Source organism: Simochromis diagramma, unplaced genomic scaffold (assembly GCF_900408965.1).
Source record: "Simochromis diagramma unplaced genomic scaffold, fSimDia1.1 OVJJ01000510.1, whole genome shotgun sequence".
Taxonomy (NCBI): Eukaryota; Metazoa; Chordata; class Actinopteri; order Cichliformes; family Cichlidae; genus Simochromis; species Simochromis diagramma.
Genome location: NW_024387326.1, coordinates 3,636,365 through 3,656,940, shown reverse-complemented (window position 1 = coordinate 3,656,940; position 20,576 = coordinate 3,636,365). Strand labels below are relative to the sequence as shown.

Below are 20,576 nucleotides of genomic sequence, written 5' to 3'. Positions count from 1 at the left end.
CAAGAAAAAAAAAAACCTTCTTGGTGTTTGTCCGTGGTTGTCAAAAAGCTAGTTGGTTCATTAATGCCACCAACTGGCATGGAGTGTGGACCTGAATGTCAATTAAGAATTAGAGCCTATAGGATAATTAAATATAGCCTGATAACTTTTTCTTCTTGAGTTATTTCACATAAATCAATTGAATCTAGTCTATATGTACCTAACCTAACTAGGTTTTGAATAAAAAAAGAAAAGAAAAATGCCAAAGATAACACCACAGCACTGAAACCCTCCTTTTTTCATTTTGTATTTTCTCATTATGGTTGAACAAATTTCCATGAAAATATTTTTGTCTAATCTATTGCTTTTGTCTTACAAATTTCTAAAATCTCTTGCTCCTTATGCAAAATATAAAAAAATGAGCAGTGGTTCAAGACATTGCATGATGCTGTTTACAGGCTATGTCTTACAATGATTACTGCAGCTTGGGCAAAGTCTAAAGGAAACACAGTTTCATAACATTTAGCGCAATTTACAGATAAAAAGCATCAATATTGTTTATTCACATTTTACAGAAGAAAATACCATCTATCTATTCCATCACAGAAACAAAGTAAAACACTGTAATCAACAATACTAAAGGAAACCTGGGTATAGCAAAGAAAAAGTACGGTGTATAAATTATAAATTATAAATTATAAATTCACTTGTATTTTTAATACTTGAAATGTGCAATTCACTTGTATTTTTATTTTTTATTCCTATTTATCCCCTTCGTATATTTTATTTATATTTGTCTCTGTATTTATATATGTGTGTGTGTGTGTGTGTGTGTGTGTGTGTGTGTGTGTGTGTGTGTGTGTGTGTGTGTGTGTGTGTATATATATATATATAATATTCTGTAACTGTAACTTCTGTCGGTGCTGTGCTTTTTGGAAATCGAATTTCCCAGAGGAACCCACCCGAGGGATTAATAAAGTTCTATCTTATCTTATCTTAAATGCAGCACACTTGACTTTGCAGCTTTTCTCAAAAGCAACATTCCACCCAAGAAACCTCCAGATAATGTGTGTCAGTTTGTGGATGTAAACACAGCGATCGTTTAATTTATTCTCTGCAATGTCAGCTTTACAGAAGCATTAATCCTCATTTTTTAAGTTCTTTTATTTTCAAAGTATAATAGTATTCTTTTAATTTTAAAACCTTTAGTTCCATTTTTACTTTTTCCCTCTTCAGTTGATCAAGATCCAAACCAGAGCTGGCTGAGGGCCCAGATGATGGGGCCTCTGACATGTCCGCACTGCGAGTAAAAAAACGCTTGTTTATGGAATTTTTTTTCATATTTTTTGTCTTGAAAGAAAACATATTCTTAACAAGCAAGTTTTCCACAAGAAAATTAAGCTAATTCTAGGAAAATATGTCTAACTTTTTCTTAATAAAATATTTCAGCTCATCTTGAGCTTTATTTACCAGTTACAGGGTACACTGCAAAAACAGCTCTACTTAAAATAAGCCAGATTTTCTTAAATCTGACAAAATTGTCTTGTTTTGAGAAAAAAAATCTGCCAATGGCGTAAGTTAAAGTTGTTTGGCTAAGGTCATTAAAACTAGCAAATTAATCTAACCTTACTCAATTCTGATCGTGGTTCTGATTCTTGAAATAAGAAAAATAATCGTTCTTATTCTGGAAGAATAACATTATCTTTCTTATTTCAAGAGTATGGAAAGGCCTGTAATGGCCTGTAATAAATTAAACACAATTAAACACAATTAAACACTAAAGTAAGGAAATAATTTCTGAAAACAGCTTGTTGAAGAAAGCATAATACTCATTATAGGTATGTCTGTGAAGGTTCTCAGTCATCCAGGTCATCGTAGTCTAAGGAGCTTGCAAAGAAAAGCGTCTGGACTTCTTTAAGTTGCTTGAAGACGTTTCACCTCTCATCAGAGTTTCGGGTGTGTTCATTGTGAAACCTGGCCCCACCTTATCATGCGAATTCCTGAGGTCAGATGGCCCAGGATCCCTTGAGATCCCTTCCCAGACGCCTTAACGCCCACTCACATCCTGGGCCATCTGACCTCAGGAATTCGCATGATAAGGTGGGGCCAGGTTTCACAATGAACTCACCCGAAACTCTGGCTGATTGGGACCCACACCCAGTTTCACACCTTGGCTCAGGCGATTAGAGGATCATCAGGGGGTCCTTTTGTCCCTCTGTGGGGGGTTACTCCCACTAGGTTTATATCTGGGACTCTCCACCATTTGACCTTAGAACTGAAGAAGCTTCTCGGATGAGAGGTGAAACGTCTTCAAGCAACTTAAAGAAGTCCAGACGCTTTTCTTTGCAAGCTCCTTTGACCACTCATTATAGGTAAAGATTTTTTTTTTAATAAGGATGTCTTAATAAGGGTGTCAGGGTGTCTTTCCTTGAAATAAGTCACATTTTCTTAAATTAATCCTAAATTTTAGACAGTTTTGTCTAATTTAAAGGTATAAATCAGTTAGATGCATGATAGATAGAAAATGGCTTCAATCTTCAAACATCTGAAACAAGCCCTATAAACTGCAATATCCAACAGCTCGGCTAAAGCACCAGTATGACTCACACTGCTCTCTTTTTCTTTCTACATCTTAAACAAAGGAAGACACGTGATTAAGGATTCTAGCCAAGCAACTTTTACTTACCCTATTGGCAGATTTTTTTTCTCAAAACAAGACAGTTTTGTCACATTTAGGAATATTGGGCTTATTTCAAGTAGAGCTGTTTTTGCAGAAATAAATGCGGTTAAAAAAAACTTTTAATACAGTGAATAAATGATAAATCTTTGCCTAAATGATATGACAGCTACATCTTACCTCATCTCTGGTCTCATGGATTGTACTTCAGTTACACTGTGGCCAGAGAAGTGCACCTGTGTATGTTGATGGTCATCTGACACAGCCCGGGGTTCAGAAAACATATTGAAAAAAAAAAAAAAAGAAACACACACAGTTTTTTTTGCTTCTCTTGCTTTTTGATTACTGTGTTTGAGGTCACCACTGGTTTCCACTGACATCAGATCCTGAATTTACAATTTCTCTTTCATTTTCAGGCCCTGCCATCTCTTCATCTATCTGCTCTGTTTCCACTGCCAGTTCCTCATCTTCATCTTCATTTGTGTATACACACACACACACACACACACACACACACACACACACACACACACACACACACACACACACACACACACACACACACACGTCTGGTTTGCTATCCTCATGGGGACATCCCATTGACATAAGGCTTTCCCTAGCTGCTTACTCTAACAATCAAAAATGAATGCCTAACCCTAAACCTAACCACAACCCAATTGTAACCCTGACACTAAAACCACATTTTGAGTGTGAAAAAGGCCTTCAGCCCTGTGGGGACCAGGATTTTAGTCCCCACCAGCATAGTAAATTTCAGATTTACAGATTTTCAATTTACAGATTTCCAATTTTTAAATTGGATTTTTACCTTCTCCACTACAAAAAATTGATAAATTCATAGGCACAAAACAACAACAACAACAACAAAACACAAATGCAGAATTTTTAGTGTTTGAAGAACTCACTGAGTTCCTTGTTGGGTTCTTTCTTAACATTTTGCTGTTTGATTGCTGTGTTTTTTGCAACATCTCTGGAATTTCCATTGACTTCAGATCTTGTCGTGTCAGGATGATCTCTAGCCTTCTGTTTCAAAGACAACCAAGAATATATTAGTATCCTTATTTATTATTTCTTTTGAATGGTAAACTTGGACAGAGAAAAACAAAACAGGAAAATAATATGCAGTTTTATTATGAAAATCATTTTGAGCAAGATTCAGTTTAATCCAATTTCATTTATATAGCACCAAACTATGAAAACAGTCGGCTCAATGTGCTTTATATTGTAAAGACCCTACAATAATACACAGAAAACACCAACAATTACACAATCCCATATGAGCAAGTGATTTAATGACAGGAGTGTTTTAATTATCTTTATTTTGAATGGTAAGTTTTTAATAAAATACAGTCTTACCTCAGGAAGGCTATTAACGACACCCTTTACTTCTTTGATATCCAGTGCAGGTTTCCCAGGTGTTGAAATTGTGCTGGTTGTTGTCTTCTCTGAAAAAAGAAAAGTGATTAAAACATGAGCATCTGCACTTTGGGATTTTTAGAACATTACATGTTGATGTTCAGTCTGATCTTCAGCAGATCATCTTGTCCATGTCTCCATGTCTGTATTGAGTTGCTGTCATGTGATTGGCTGATTAGATATTTTCATTAATGAGCAGTTGGACAGGTATACCAGAAAAAATTAAAAAACATGGCTGGATAGTATCTTTTGAAAAGTACAACTATTCATTACAGAACACACCTGATCTGTTTTGAATACAAAGACATGGGGAAATAATATTTATTCAAACAGCAAACAAAACTACTATAGTAGTTAGCTGTGCGCACATAATAATAATAATAATAATAATAATAATAATAATAATAGATTGCATTTATATACCGCTTTTAGGGAACCTCAAAGCGCTTTACAATTCCACTAATCAGTCACTCTCACATTCACACACTGGTGGAGGCAGCTACAGTTGTAGCCACAGCTGCCTTGGGGGCAGACTGACAGAAGCGAGGCTGCCATATCGCGCCATCAGCCCCTCTAGCCATCACCAGTAGGCGGTAGGTGAAGTGTCATGCCCAAGGACACAACGACCAAGACTGTCTGATTACAAGACGAACTGCCAACTCTTGAGCCACGAACGCCCCAAATGTACTAAAATATTTGTAAATGCTGACATAAAGTAAGAAAAGCTCTTAAAGGACAACCTTGAAACTTGGTAGAAAATAGACTGAAACTGTTTTTGTTCTACGTCAACAAAAAATACACAAAATAGAAGCTCAACACAATATTCAAGTGCTTTTAGTGTTTGAATAACTCACTCAGTTTTTCTTCAGGTTCTTTCTTAACATTCAGCTGTTTGATTGCTGTGTTTTGTGCCACATCTCTGTTATTTCCACTGACTTCAGATCTTGGCATGTCAGGATGATGTGTACTCTTCTGTTTTAAAAACAATGAAGGATATTTTAATATTTATTGTGAATAACTGGACTGTATTGGGTAAAAGCATACATTTGTAATTTGTCATGCTGAACCATAGTATTTGCCACATTTCTAGCTTGATGACGGTGCTGGTGTAGAGTAATCTCAGATCAGTGACATATTCAAAACATCCAGCAATGTAAAGTACAGTAAAACATTAAAATAAAATAATTTATGTTGCCTCAGGAGGGATGTTAACCATACCCTTTACCTCTTTCATCTGTAATGCATGTTTTCCAGGTGTTGGAATTGCACTTCTTACTGTGTCTGAAAAAAGAGGAAGAGTTATTTTCATACACAAACAAGGTCTTTGTTATCCAAACATACCAATAGGAAATATATTGGAAATGTCACCTATGATACCATTGCTGCCAGTATGGTTAGAGGCAACAGCAGGCACAGTCTCTTCCTCATCATTATCACTTTCTTCATCCTCATCTTCCTCAGTGCTAGGCTCATCATCACCAACAACATCTTCATCCATATGCTCATCTTCTTGTTCTTCATCTTCATCTTTAACACGATCTTCCTTGTGTTCTTGTACAAAAGGGATATAAATGTTTAAAATATTACCATGTACACTGAGATTTTCATAACTAGTTCTGAGCTAATGCATACTCCTTTTTCTGAACTTCCTTGGTATATTTTTTAAAGGTTTTAAAACAACTGATTAAAAATAATACTACAATGTTTGCATGCTTTTGATTAATATTTTCCAAAGTTCTCTGGTTTTGGGGTATGATAGAAGGAACAGCAGACAAGAGAAAGAGAGAAAAGAAAATAGATTGAAACTGGATTTCTACTACTTCTACAAAAAACGCACAAAATAGAATTTCAACATTCAAGTGCTTTTAGTGTTTGAACAACTCACTCAGGTCCTCTTGGGGTTCTTTCTTAACATTCAGCTGTTTGATTGCTGTGTTTGTTGCCACATCTCTGTTATTTCCACTGACTTCAGATCTTGTCGTGTCAGGATGATGTCTAGTCTTCTGGTGCAAAGATAGTCAATTATATATTAGTACCCTTATTTATAATTTCTTTTGAATGCTAAGTTTGGATGTAGTAAAAGTAGATCAGGAAAATAATATGCAGTTTTATTATGAAAATCATTTTGAGCAAAATTCAATTTAATCAATTTCTATTCATATAGCACCAAACCATAAAAACATTCACCTCAAGTTGGACAGTTTTATTTTGAAAGCAATTTTAAACAAGATCCGTTTGAAACATATGTTCAAGTGTGAGGCATTGGTTGAAAATAAATTAGAAATGTCTTTAACACACAATGGAACACTGTCAGTCATGGATTGGCCGCCCCACAGCTTTGACCTCAACATTAGTGAAGCAGTGTGGGATCATCTTGTCAGAGAACAGAACAGAAGGCAGCCAACATCCAAAGAAGAGCTTTGAATGTCCTTCAAAAAGCCTGGAGAACTATTCCTGCTTCTCTCCACCCCAGGGAAAAAGGTAACACTACCTGGGTCTGGGCGCAGTTTCCCCCTCCAGGGGCAAGGGTGCCTAGACCCGGGGCTTAGAGTACGCTTGGGGAGTGTGATTGTGTGTAGAGTGTCTATTTATGTCTGTCTCCACGTTGGGTGAGTGCTGAGTAATTGCATATGAGAGCATGAGTGTGGGAATGGATGTTTGTATCTGTGTGTGCCTGTTTGTTTGTGTCTATATGTCAGGTTGGGTATCAGACGCCACCTCTCTAGGGACATCTCAGGCCAGTGGCAGATGCCCTCAGACATCGGTGCATTGGTGCTTCTTTGTGTCCGGGGATTGGCATCCAGGTACGCACCGGCTCACTCCTGGTGGCTGCTTGTAGGGGCCTGGAGCCTGGGGCTCACTTGGGCCCCTTCGGGGGTGGGGTGCCCTCGGCCTCTCGGCCTGGGGCTCGGTCGCTCTGGCGCAGCTGGCTGCCGGCGGAGCTCACGGGCACGTCACTGCAACCCCCCCTGGCTTCTGCGCCACGGCTGCTGAGTGACCCCTCATCTGGGGCTCTCCTCAGCTCGTTCGGGGACAGTGGCGCGGCTGCCCCTCTGTTGGTCTTCCTTGGTCTCTTGTGTTCTGGGGGCCTCTGGATGTCTGGAGTCTTGATCTCCTCCATACCTGCTTCATACCCTGGAGGACGGGGCTGTGGCTCCCCCCACACCCTCTAGCAGATCATTACATGAAGGAACCTGTTACATAGAAGCGCGCTCATGCTCACAGGTGTACACACGGGTGCTCACACACACAAACTACACCCTTTTTGGCTCCTACCCCAAAGCACACTGTGTGCTGTCGATCCTACGTGCTGCACAATAACGTTTAATATTTAGTATTTACCGTTATATTCACATAGATCATCGCGATGATGTTGTTTATTATATTGCACTTTTTTTTTTTGCTTGTTTTCTCTTTTTCCTTTCTCAACAGGTGATCCAGGTGATTGATATGTGTTTTTTGTCTGCTTATTTTGTTGGTTTTTGTTTTTTGCCCTTTATCTCTGTTCCTCTTCCCCGCTGTTTTTCTTTCCCTCTTTCTTTCTCCCCTTTCTTTTCCCCAGTCAAGTCTGTCCCGTGTTTAGCAAGTGAAAATAAAATAAAATAAACAATAAAAGCAAAGGTGAATCAAATAGACCAATACGGCAAGGCTGGGGACAGGCCAAAAAAAAAAAAGAAAAAAAAAAAAGGACGATGCTGGATTAAAAGATAAAAGTAATTTTGAATCAGCTGTATTTTCATGAGGGTGGAAACTACCAGCACTGTAACGTGCTGTAAAATATTTTGAAGAAACTTCCTCCATCTTACCTCAGGAAGGCTATTAACGATACCATAAGCTTCTTTATTCTTCAGGGCAAGTTTCCCAGGTATTGAAATTGTGCTTGTTGTTGTCTTCTCTGAAAAAAGAAAAGTAATTAAAATATGAGCATGTGCACTTTGGGATTATTAGAATTAGTTTGATGTTCAGTCTGATCTTCAGCAGATCATCTGGTCCATGTCTCCATGTCTTCATTGAGTTGCTGTCATGTGATTGGCTGATTAGATTTTTTCATTAATGAGCAACTGGACAGCTGTTGTCCTACTGGGAGACTTCAATGCTCACGTGGGCAACGACAGAGAGACCTGGAGGAGCGTGACTGGGAGGAACGGCCTCCTGGATCTGAACCCGAGTAGTGTTTTGAGGTTGGACTCCTGTGCAAACCACAGTTTGGTCATAATGAACACCATGTTCAAACATAAGAGTGTCCATAAGTATGGCACCAGGATGCTCTAAGCCGCAGGTCGATGATCGATTTTGTAATCGTATCACCAGACCTAAGGCCATATGTTCTGGACACTCGGACCTGGCACACCTAAACGTATAGTGAGGGTGTTCTGGGAACGTCTAGGAGAGGCCCAGGTCCGCGAGATCTTCAACGCACATCTCTGGCAGAGCTTCAACAGCATTCCAAGGGAGACTGGGGACATTGAGTCCGAATGGACCATGTTCAACATCTCCACAGCCAAAGCCGCTGCAGTGAGTTGTGGCCGCCATGTGGTTGGTGCCTGTTGTGGTGGTAACCCCCGAACCAAACAGTGGACAACAGAGGTGAAGGGAGCCACCAGGCTGAAGAAGGAGTCCTATCGGGCTTGGTTAGCCTGTGGGGGCTTCGGAGGCAGCTGACAGGTACCGACAGGCCAAGTGGAAGGCGGTGCAGGCAGTAGCTGAAGCAAAAACTTGGGTCTGGGAGGAGTTCGGAGAGGCCATGGAAAAAGACTTTCAGACCGCGTCGAACAGATTCTGGCAAACCATCAGGTCACTTAGGGGGGGAAAGTGGTGCTCTACCCACACTGTGTATAGTGCAGGTGGAGCACTGCTGACTTCGACTGTGAAAATTGTCGGGCGGTGGAAGGAATACTTCGAGGACTTCCTCGAAGTTGCCAATGTCCGGGGGCGAGGTCACTGAGGAAGTCAAAAAGCTCCTTGGTGGCAGAGCCTCTAGGGTGGTCGAGGTCTGCCACGCGTTCCTGAAGGCTCTGGATGTTGTAGATGACACGCCTCTACAATTTTGCGTGAAGATCAGGGGCAGTACCCCTGGACTGGCAGACCGAGTTGGTTCCCATCTTTAAGAAAGGGAACTGGAAGGTGTGCTCCAACTATAGGGGGATCACAGTCCTCAGCCTACCTGGGAAGCTCTCTGCCATGGTGCTGGAAGGAGAGTCTGTCCTTTAGTCTAACCTTGGATACAGGAGGAACAATGCTATTTTTGTTCTGGTTGTGGAACACTGGATCCGCTCTTTATCCTCTCAAGGATACTTGAGGGTGCATGGGAGTTTGCCCAACCAGTCTACATGTATTTTGTGGACTTGGAGAAGGCATTCGACCATATTCCTCTGTGTAACCTGTGGGGGGTACTCCGGGAATATGGGGTGTCTGGCCCATTGCTACCCGCCATTCAATCCTGATACAACCGTTGCAAGAGGTTTGTCCGCATAGCCGGTAATAAGTTGGACTCGTTCCTGTGGGTGATGTCACTGATTCTGTTTGTAATTTTTATGGAGAGAATTTCTAGGTACAGCCAAGTAGCAGAAGGCTACGAAAGAGAGTCTAAGAGTAGAGCAGCTGCTCCTTCACATCGAAAGGAGCCAGCTGAGGTGGTTCATGCGTCTGACAAAGATGCCTCCTAGATGGGTGAGGTGTTCCGGCCATGTTCCACCAGGAGGAGGCCCCGGGGCAGACCCAGGACACATTGGAGAGATTATATCTCTTGGCTGGCCTGGGAAAGCCTTGGTGTTCTCCCAGACAAGCTGGAGGAGGTGACAGGGGAGAGGAAGGTCTGGGCTTCTCTGCTTGGGCTGCTGCCCCTGTGACCCGGCCCCGGATAAGTGGAAGAAGATGGATGGATGGATGGATGGATGGATGGATGGAGGGATGGATGGATGGATGGGACAGGTGTACCAAATAAAATGGCTGTTTAGTGTCTTTTGGAAGACTTATAATACTTATTCAAATAATACTAATAATACTAATAATACTAAATAATACTTATTCAAACTGCAAACAAAACTACTATAGTAGTTATCTGTGTGGACACATGTGCTAAAACATTTGTAAATGTAAAAATGTAAATCAAGTGCTTTTAGTGTTTGAATAACTCACTCAGTTTCTCTTCAGGTTCTTTCTTAACATTCAGCTGTTTGATTGCTGTGTTTTGTGCCACATCTCTGTTATTTCCAATGACTTGAGATCTTGGCATGTCAGGATGATGTGTACTCTTCTGTTTTAAAAACAAATGAAGAATATTTTAGTATTTATTATGAATAATTGGACTGTATTGGGTAAAGCATACATCTGTAATTTTGTATGTCATGCTGAACCATAGTATTTGCCACATTTCTAGCTTAATGACGGTGCTGGTGTAGAGTAATCTCAGATCAGTGACATATTCAAAACTTCCAGCAATGTAAAGCACAGTGAATCATTTAAATAAAATAATCTGTCTTGCCTCAGGAGGGATGTTAACAATACCCTTTACTTCTTTCATCATAGGTGTTACACTCGCTGAAAAAAGAGGAAGAGTTATTTTCATACACAAACAAGGTCTTTGTTATCCAAACATGCCAATAGGAAATATATTAGAAATGTCACCTTTGATACCACTGCTGCCAGTATGGTTAGAGGCAACAGCAGGCACAGTCTCATCCTCATCATTATCATCTTCTTCATCCTCATCTTCCTCAGTGCTAGGCTCATCGTTACCGACATCAACTGCATCTATATCCTCATCTTCCTCTTCTCCATCGTCATCTATATCTTTAACATGATCTTCCTCACTCTCTTCTTCAGAAGAAGAGATAGAAATCTGTGTAGCTTCTTTATCTTCCCATTTATCTGCCCATACATCATCTTCATCCATATCCTCATCATCCTCTTCTCCATCCTCATCTTCTGTCGTGTCTGGGGTGGCGGACGTGTGGAGTTGAAGATGGGACCCAAAATGCAGCAGCTCTGATGCAGGTGAGTATTTATTGAACAGGAGTAGATACAAACAGAAGTGGCAGGTGAACATTAAACTGGAAAACCTAAACTGGGCAAAACTAACAAAACAAACCAGAACGAAGATGCAGGGAGGTACGGGGAAATACACAGAGAGACGGACGGCGAGACGCAGGAAGACCGAGGGGAACAACACAGACGAACCAGCAACTAACAGAGGCAGACACGAGGTTTAAATACACAGAAGGATAACGAGGGAATGAGACACAAAAGGAGGGCACAGCTGGGAGTAATCCGACCTGACAAGACAGGGGAAAAGTAACCTGAACACACTGAGATCAGACACGGACCTTCAAAGTAAAACAGGAAACACATACACGTAATGACATAACACACCAACTTAACACAGACTGGGGGACACAGAACATAGGAACATGAACCATGAAACAGAAGAGTACAAACACCCAAGGTACCCAAAACCACAGAATAATAATGAACTAAAACATAAACACAGAGTCACAGACTCCGGACCATGACACCTTCATTATGAACTTCCTTGTAATATTCTTTCAAGAAATGGAAATGTTTAAAATATAACAACGTAAACTGAGATTTTTGTAACTTTTTCTCAGTTTCAATTCAATTTTCATGCAAGTGCTGTATTGCGGGATTACAACAATAGAAGAACAAAAAAAATACAGTTATCATTACGGAATAGTTAAAGGTAAGTGGCGTGACACAAACTTGATACGGGTAGAAGTTAAAATCGAATTTGTTTCGAAGGTTAGCTTAAACAGGTGAATTTTTAAACGTGACTTGAAATATTGAATGGATTCCGATGGACGGACATCAATCGCCAGGCTATTCCAAAGTTTAGGTGGAGCAATAGCAAAAGCACAATGCCCCCTAGTCTTCCATCTGGACATTGGTTGCACTAAGAGCCACTGATTAGAGGATCTAAGTGCTCTCTTGGGGGTATATAGGTCAAGGAGGTCGATTAAGTAGCTGGGCGCCAAGTTATTTAAAATTTTAAAAGTGTACAAAAGGATTTCAAAAACAATACGGTATTTGACAGGAAGCCAGTGAAGGTTGGCTTAGACAGGTGTAATATGATCAGGTTTTCTGGTGCCACTTAAAAAACGTGCTGTAGCATTTTGGACAAGTTGCAGGGGTTGGATGAGGGAAAGTTGGAGGCCGAGATAAAGAGAATTGCAACTCTTTTTTTCTCAACTTCTGTAGGGTATTTGTCAAAACTACTGAAGTTTTGAAAGAGCTTATTAAAAATATTACAATAATGTTTGCATGCTTTTGGTTCATATTCTCAAACATTCTCTGGTTTTGAGGCACAGATAGAAGAAAGAGCAGACAAACCTGTTAAGAGGTCCTGGGACTCAAGGTCTGATGATTGTCGTTTTCTTTTTTTTTGTCTATATCCTGTAGTGGTTAGATCACCTCTCTGTGATAAGTTAATTCAACAGTTTATTTAGTGAAATCAGATTTTTGTAGATTCACAGAAATGCAAAAAAAGAAAAGAAAAGAAAAAGTACCTTGAACCAAAAGTGCAGAGGAGCTTTCTTGTGGTAAATAGATGACTTCCATTTTCTACATGAATCTTTTCCTGCAAGCTTCTCAAACTCAGGTGGACTGTAAAAGGACCCTTCAAACTCAATACAATCCTTACCTATAGTTATAAAGAAAAACTTAATCGTTTTCATGAAAAATTATTTATTTATTTATTTATATATTTCACTGTATGTACAAAAATAGAAAAGGAAAGACTGGTAAGACTGGTAAGAAAGGTAAGACTGTACTTACCTTTTCTCAACTTCTCTACATCCATCCAACCCTTTTTGTCTCCACATTTTACACGCCAGAGGTCTGTTTTTTGCAACACCAAAAAAAAGGAAGAAGTAATTTCTCCAATAAAAAAATAATGTAAATGTATTTTCATGGTCAATTTACAATGTACTAATAATTTGCAATTGTAGAGGTTGTATAAAGAGAGATGCCAGTTGTGGGAGTATTTCCTACTTTCATTGTAATAGTTGTGATAATGCAAATATTTATAATTCAATTCAGTTTTATTTATATAGCACCAAATCACAACAACAGTCACTTCAAAGCATTCTATTGGAAGGTACAGACCCTGCAATAATACAGAGAAAACCCCAAAAATCAGATAACCCCTTATGAGCAAGCACTTTGGTGACAGCGGCAAAGAAAAACTTTTTAACAAGAAGACTCGGGCAGAACCAGGCACAGAGAGGGTCAGCCATTCTGCCATATCTGCCAAAATCATGCAATCACGTAAAATAATTTTAATGTAATTATGCATGTCTTTATCTGAAGGAACAAAAGAAAGGCAGTTTCATTTAGGCATATATATCATATATATGCATTTAACAACTAGGAGGACAATAGAAAACTGCCATGTCTCATTATAGCCTGCAACTTCAACAGCTTCAGAAAAATTCTACTGCGTACACAGAAATATATTTTAAATAAATAGATCTTCAGGGTAAAATGACCCGAAGGACTTACTCTTGTCATCTTTATCATCCGTGACTCTCTTTCTTTTCTTCGGGCTAGTTCTTCCTTCTTCCATTTTGTAATTTTAATCTATCAACACAGATAAATAAAAAAGTTTTTTTTTTTTTTCAAATATATGCACCACACTATATGTGGCATTTTTTATATGAGATAAATCTTGCATTTTCTATTAGCTTTTAACATTTTAATCTAATTGTAAGTAATTCTGTTGTTCCTCTGTGGGTGACAGGAAGGAAGGAAAAACTGCCTGTCTAGGCAATGAGACTGAAAACATCTGAATACAAAGATGAAGACTCTTACCACGTACTTTTACCCATATTATCCATATAGCTTAGCCGTTTAGACTTCACTGCTATCACTATCCAAATCAACAAATCTACTGTATACACAAATGCCCCTTATATAGATATGTGTGTGTGTCTGTGTGTGTGTCTGTGTGTGTGCATGTATATGTATAAACAAAGTTACATTCTGTAATTACAGTAACACTAAGGTCTATAACATCAGAAACCACAGGAGAGCAAATAGACAGCACATCTGTGCATAAGTTCTAGCAATCATACATCCGTTATCCATGCATAAAAACACTATAGGTATATAACTTTAAAAAAAAAAAAGAACAGAGAGGCGAAACACCAGAATAGGGACTTACCTCTGTCGCCGACTAGATAGCAGATGATGTTCCAGAACAGGAAAATGAAACTTAACTTTTCAGTTACACTGGAAAAAATAAACACGCCCAGTCGTTAAGGTGTGTACATTGACTTCCGGTAAAGACGGCAAGTTTTACAGGTAAGACGATTTAAACTGACATTTACAGTCGCTATTTATATATGAGAGAAACCTAAAAAAGGGCAAGTGCACGTACGGTATGATTTACAAATGTGTATAATGTGTATAATTTTGAGACAAACTTCACACTGCCAGCTTCGCCGAGATCCGCAAACTTGAGCTGTGTTCATGTCCTAGTGTAAAACTGGGACATTTGAGGTCCCTCCGTATACCTGCATTTTGTTTATTTATTTATTCAAATAAAGTGGTCGTCCCTTTTTCTAAATACAGCAGAAAATATAATTGACCAATTACCGACAGTACACAGTTGCCTATATAATAATCTACTGCTGCATGCTGGACGATCTTCCGCTGGGAAAAGTCAGTCAATGCGCGGTTGCAGAACACAATGGATGCACATCACTGTGGTTCATCCTCTGGAGTAAACATATGCTAACTAATCTCTTTATATTTCTGAATATAAATATAATCCAGGTAACGTGGAAAAACACTGATGTTAATTGACCTTTCTCTACTTAAAGCAGGCTAACATTAATGTTAGCATAATAAATAACCAAGGACATTTGAGTGTGTAACAGGTTAGTGTCTGTAATTGGTAAATCTATGTTTTCTAGTAAAGTGGCCAAGAGCTATTCTGTTTATTTAGAAAAGAAACGTCTGGAAGCTTGTATGTCTCAGTTTTACACGTTACGTTTGTGCCTCGACTACACAGTAGCCTATGGATATTTCTCTCCATATCCATGTAACAAGATACATCCACATTAAAGGAGTATGTATAGGTTTCAAATAAACTGAGCGAAAGTTTCTTCATCTGAGCAACCGCTGAACTATAATGTGTTTAGTCCGGTTTCATTTATTTTTTTTTTTATGTAAAATGAACTGTTGTGACCGGTCGGAATTAGCCCATGATAACTTCATAAATCTTGCCTTTTAGTTATTTAGGAGTTAATTTATTTAATAGTAATAGTAAAGGAGGGGCAAGATGTCTAGGCAGGGTGGCACACTTCTTCAGTGAAGTAGGTGAAATTCTCCTATATGTAAATGGAATTAACAAAATATCCACAAAAACACTTAAAAACTATTTATATGCATCATTGCCTCTTCTAAGAAAACAAAGAGAAGCTGAGTTTTACAAGTTTTATAGTAGAAAAACTATTAAAAAACTGTGGCAGTACAGTGTGCTGATTAGAAATGATTGTGTGGTTCTTTCACCTATGCTGAGCCACTACACAGACTCACCTACTGAGTTTCACTTTAAACCCTGACTGTACTCATTTTACTTTCACCCACAATCACAACAGAAAATAGTTATTTTTTAAAATTCTTTTTCACTGCATTTAAAGCACATCCATTAGAATTAAATCCGAAAATGTTTTATTATCATGTACTAACCGTATTTTATTCTTATATTAATATAATATACCATGGTTCAGTTACCTTTGTACAAATGTGATTAGTTGAATTGTGCTTTAAGGAGATTATTTTTACTTTCATACTTTGAGTACATTTCAGAGCCTGTACGTTTTCACTTTTACATTATGGAACGCTATCACGTTAATACCAGAGGATGCTCGGTACTAGAGTTGGATGTCTCGAGACCGGTCTTGGTCTCTAGACCACGTGGTCTTGGTCTTGTCTTGTCTCGACGGACTTTGGTCTTGGTCTTGTCTTGGGCTAGGATCCCTCGGTCTTGTCTTGGTCTCGCTGTCTCGGTCTTGCTGTCTCAGCTCGACATAGTGGTCGAGAGAATTGGAGTCAACAGTATCCATGACACATAACATAACGTTCGATAATGTGTCATGCACAAAAGCATCACCTCTAAGAGCCGTGCTTACAGAGTGCTTTGTAGTGAATCAGAAGAGTCGACTCCTATTGAGCGAGAGCCGGCTCCTCACTTAATTTCCTTTCGCTGCTCAGCTCTCACACAGTGGCTCAGCTATGCTCCAAGCAAAATATATATATATATTTTTTCAGCTCCAAGCTGGACACACGACCTGAGAGATCTACTGTTCACTGAAACCACATCAGGAATGGTCTCGGTGGAAAAGATGGCTGTCAAGATGTCATTTTTAAAGAAGGAAAAAAAATCTAAAAAAGAATAAGGTATGCCAAATTACACAAGAACTGGACAAATGGAAAATCAGTGGCAACTGGTCATATGAATGAATCCAAAAGTGAAACTCCTGAGTTAAATCATTTGAAATTTGAACACAGAAAAGTACCATCAGATTTGATCCGTCATGTGTCAATGTGTCAATCAGTGCTTCATTTTATGACACGACAATGATCCCAAACACACTGTTATTCCAGAAAAAGCATACCCGGATAGAAAAACACAATAAAACATTATCAGTCATGGACCGAGCTCCCCAGAGTCTGGACCTCAACTTCATTGAAGCAGTGTGAGATCATCTTCACGAAGAGCAGAACAAAAAGCGGTCAGCATCCAAAGACAGCTTTAAACATTCTTCAAGAAGCCTGCAGAACTATTCCTGAAGACTACTTAAAGAAATGAGAACAAAGCTGCATAAGAGAGTTCAGACTGTGTCGAAGAAAAAAGGTGGTCGTACCAAATATTGACTTTCAAACTCTGTATTGTATTTCCATGTATATGTCCGCATATCCTTGCATTTACTTTTTTTCTTAGTAAAATATAAAGAAAAAGTGGTGGGCCGAGACTTTTGTGTAGTACTTTAAATATTGTTTTCATTAGCATTTTTACAGTTCTGTTATCTGATTAAATATGAGATTAATGAGATGATATCAGATGACTATATTTTCTAACTATGGACAGACAAATATGTATGAAAATTATTTTTGTTAATTAAATCAGTTCGATATATCATCTGTCACACATTTGAATGATAAATCACTGACACAGTAAAACCACATCTATTTCTTTTTCTTAGAAAGACCTGGTATTTTTCCTGGAATAATTGGAAATGTCTTAAAAGACACCACAATCAAAATGATTCCTATAACAAAAAGCCATTCAGCTGCTACCCCAAGATAGCAACATAACAGTAGACACAATACAGCCAGTAACAGGATGCTCAGGATGCTCAGGATGAGGTAGGACTTGCTGCACAACTCCCCCTCTGCATCTTTTCTTGCCTTTTCCTCCTCTTTTCTCCACAGCTTTGTCTTCATCTTTTTTAGCTCTTCACCCTTGTAATGCTCCCTCAGATTTCCCTCCTTTTTGCTGATTTCTTCATCTCTCTCTGCAAGGATGATTTCCTGTCTTTTTCTGATTTCCCTCTCCTTCTCAGGATACAGCTCTGTCTTGTAGTAACTACCTCCATTCAGGGCCACCAGGGTCTCGATCTTCTCCATAAAAGTTGTGACCTGCTTCTGGTCCTCCGGGGTTTTGTTGTTGAAGACGTGGAAGCCACCGCTACACTTGCGTATGAAGTTGCGGAGGTTCTCGTCACTCTCAGTAATGATGTTGTTTATTGTTTTGTCTTCCAGGCGATCCCCGTGGGTGAACAGCACGATGGTGTAGTCCCACACTCTTGGGCCAAACTTTGCTTCAATCAGCGTGTGGGTGTCTTGGTCTTCCTGAGTCAGCCTTCCTAAAGGAATAACATATGCAAAGACGTGCGGTCCTGGTTCCTGGAGTTTCAGGCGTTGAAGAATCTCTCGGATGATGTCCTCCTTGTTGCTTCCCTTCTCGAAAAGCCCAGGTGTGTCAATCACATCGACAGGTACATCTCCAACCACCGCGGACTCTTTTTCACAGTGAACAGTGATGCTGCCCAGCTTCATCTCTGACCTGAACACCATTTTATTGAGGATGGTGTTCCCACTCGAGCTCTTGCCTGCACCACATTTTCCAAGAAGCATGATCCTCAACGGCTCTGTCAACCCAACAAAAAAGCATTTTTAAACACTATTCAGAGTTCATGAAAGTTGTTGTGCCCTTCATTCTGACTTCTGATATTATTATTGTTTATTTGTAGAAATTCATAGCTTTCATGTATTAGCCCAGACTGTTGCATCCCAGGGCACAAACAGTATGAACTTTTTTATTATGTTGTCACATTGTGGCAAATGCAAAGCATTTTGGATAGCATTTGTTGATGAATATAACAAAAAGAAAAGTAAAGTAATACACTGTATGTTGTCTCATGTTACCATTTGTGGCTTGTTTTGTTTTTATATGCCTTTTGAAATATTTTTTCTTATCTTACTTTTTCAGAAAATAGATGCCTACTAATCTTTTGTTAACAAGTTGCACCTCAACCAGAAACTTCTGGTAGTCATCAACAAGTGTGTGGCATAATGTTTAACCGCTCTTCTTTGCATAACTGGTACAGTTTATCAAAATTATTTGCTTTGTTGGCAAAGAACCGGGTTTTAAGCTTAGTCCTGTTGTTGGAGACTGAAAGTCTATGATTGAGATGCAACTTGCTCAAAAACGCCCATCCTACCTTCTTCAAATGCAACAAGAGTGGTGTCAAGCGTTTGCGCTGCAAAAATTTTCTTTTGTGCCACTATCATTTTAAATATATTAATAAAGGTTTCTAGAGGTCATCAGAGGTCAACCATTCATGTGATGAAAATTTCCAAAACATTGGAAATGTTTCTATGCAGGCCCTTAATGAAGGTCTTAAGGTCTGTTGCATCATCTTGTGTGGGTTAAAGGTATTCTGTTTATAAATAGCCTATAATTAAATGAAGTGTTTTTAGCTCAAATGAAAAGGCTGCGGATCACTATCATGTTTCATAACATTATATTACTCCAGCAAATAATTTTTTTCTCTGACAGAATGCATACTTTATTTTAACTAATATGTGTTAACCTAGTTTTTTACTTTTAAGAGTGTGATAATGATAAACAATATCCAATACTGATATTATGTTTCACAACCTTTTCACAGGTTAGACCACCAATAAAGAAAGGGGCTGAATGACCTTAGGTGACCTCTACAAAAGTGGGAATAAGGAGCACGAGAATGAGATGGAGACATTAAATGAACATTAGAGGCTAACAGTACTGTAGCTTAATTACACATCTCAAAATCACTGTTGGCTAACTTGGCGTAGGTGTGTTAATTAAACACACACACACACTTACAGGAAGAAAGCAGATAAAAAGAGTCACTGCCATTTTGGAATTTTATTTTTATTAAAGTACTGTAAAAAAATTAACATATCATATTAATTATATTATCTGGTTTTGTTTTCTCCCCATTGTAATGTCATATTGTATATATTGGCTTCCATCTTCAAACATCTGAAACAAGCCCTATAAACTGCAGTAGCCAACAGCTCAGCTAAAGCACCAGTATGACTCACACTGCTCTCTTTTTCTTTCTACATGTGTCAGCTGAACAAGGGTAGACACGTGCTTAAGAACATGCTGCGTTAGTAACTACACCAACTACACCCACAGGGGAAAAATACATACAGACATACAAAAAATAGAATAAAAACATTAAACTACAAACTTTTAACTCAGCAGCATTTCCATATTTCATACTGACCCTGCTCCTGCTCACTTTCTGCTGGACAAGGTATGCTGTCAGCGGCCTGAGTGCTCATGGTGGACGAAGATAGAAGTATCACCAAAACTGTAGACGTCGGTTAACTTGTCCTCGCTGGCCTTACAGTCCTGATTGAATCTCAAAGCAAGTCTGTTCGGTGAAACTTTTTTTTTTTTTTTTTTACCACAGATTCCTCGGTGCTTTCTGTTTTAAAATGAGGGTGGGGCTCTACAGTCACGTGACCTGCTGGGTGCCCCGCATCCACCAAGTTAAAGTCCTGTCCACATACGCTGAATAATTAGGTCAGCAGCGACAATCGGCCGCAGTCCTATGTCCATAGGTGTTATTTTTCTACCTGTTTCGAGCCAAGAGTATTTCCACCCAACCTGTTTTAAATAAACCTCTGAACTTGGCACTCTACCCGCGTCTTATAGAGAGTCACTGGATGGGACACACTTTTATTGTGCAAGGGATCAAAGATCTGATGACTTCTTGCATAAGAGCTTAATGTGGAATAAAGTTATGATTTCAAATAGAATATCATTACTTTCATTTTGACTGAGAAGTAGACTTTGATTCGTTGGTATTTTATGGTGAGGCTGAGAAGCAATGCAACGAGGAAACAATTAAACTATTACATTTAAGGATACTGTGATTTTTATATCACTAAAACACACGTGTGT

At 39.0% G+C, this 20,576-nt stretch overlaps 2 protein-coding genes across 5 annotated transcripts; both read right to left on the bottom strand.

The window, feature by feature from the left end:
* Positions 1 to 884: 884 nt before the first annotated feature.
* Positions 885 to 14,701, bottom strand: LOC120717781 (chromatin modification-related protein EAF7-like). 3 transcript variants are annotated; one of them, XM_040006015.1, is made up of 17 exons: positions 14,268 to 14,701; positions 13,607 to 13,684; positions 12,881 to 12,943; positions 12,613 to 12,746; positions 12,437 to 12,521; positions 10,718 to 11,077; positions 10,575 to 10,630; positions 10,229 to 10,346; positions 7,897 to 7,985; positions 5,976 to 6,093; positions 5,468 to 5,641; positions 5,316 to 5,371; positions 4,945 to 5,062; positions 4,031 to 4,119; positions 3,580 to 3,697; positions 2,837 to 2,912; positions 885 to 1,279 (listed from the first exon to the last, which is right to left on the bottom strand). In XM_040006015.1, exons 2-17 carry the CDS (start codon positions 13,668 to 13,670, stop codon positions 1,126 to 1,128), a joined length of 1,872 nt encoding a protein of 623 aa, XP_039861949.1. In that variant the 5' UTR covers positions 13,671 to 13,684; positions 14,268 to 14,701; the 3' UTR covers positions 885 to 1,125. The 3 variants fall into 3 exon arrangements, with proteins under 3 accessions (XP_039861949.1, XP_039861948.1, XP_039861947.1); XM_040006014.1 differs by having other exon boundaries at positions 5,459 to 5,641; positions 5,976 to 6,090; positions 14,268 to 14,699; XM_040006013.1 differs by having other exon boundaries at positions 5,459 to 5,641; positions 14,268 to 14,697.
* Positions 14,702 to 14,746: 45 nt separating this feature from the next.
* LOC120717783 (GTPase IMAP family member 7-like) lies at positions 14,747 to 20,264 on the bottom strand. Of its 2 annotated transcripts, XM_040006019.1 has the most exons (3): positions 19,894 to 20,264; positions 17,298 to 18,264; positions 14,747 to 14,758 (listed from the first exon to the last, which is right to left on the bottom strand). In XM_040006019.1, exons 1-2 carry the CDS (start codon positions 19,949 to 19,951, stop codon positions 17,300 to 17,302), a joined length of 1,023 nt encoding a protein of 340 aa, XP_039861953.1. In that variant the 5' UTR covers positions 19,952 to 20,264; the 3' UTR covers positions 14,747 to 14,758; positions 17,298 to 17,299. The 2 variants fall into 2 exon arrangements, with proteins under 2 accessions (XP_039861953.1, XP_039861952.1); XM_040006018.1 differs by lacking the exon at positions 14,747 to 14,758 and having other exon boundaries at positions 16,646 to 18,264.
* Between the last annotated feature and the right edge of the window lie 312 nt (positions 20,265 to 20,576).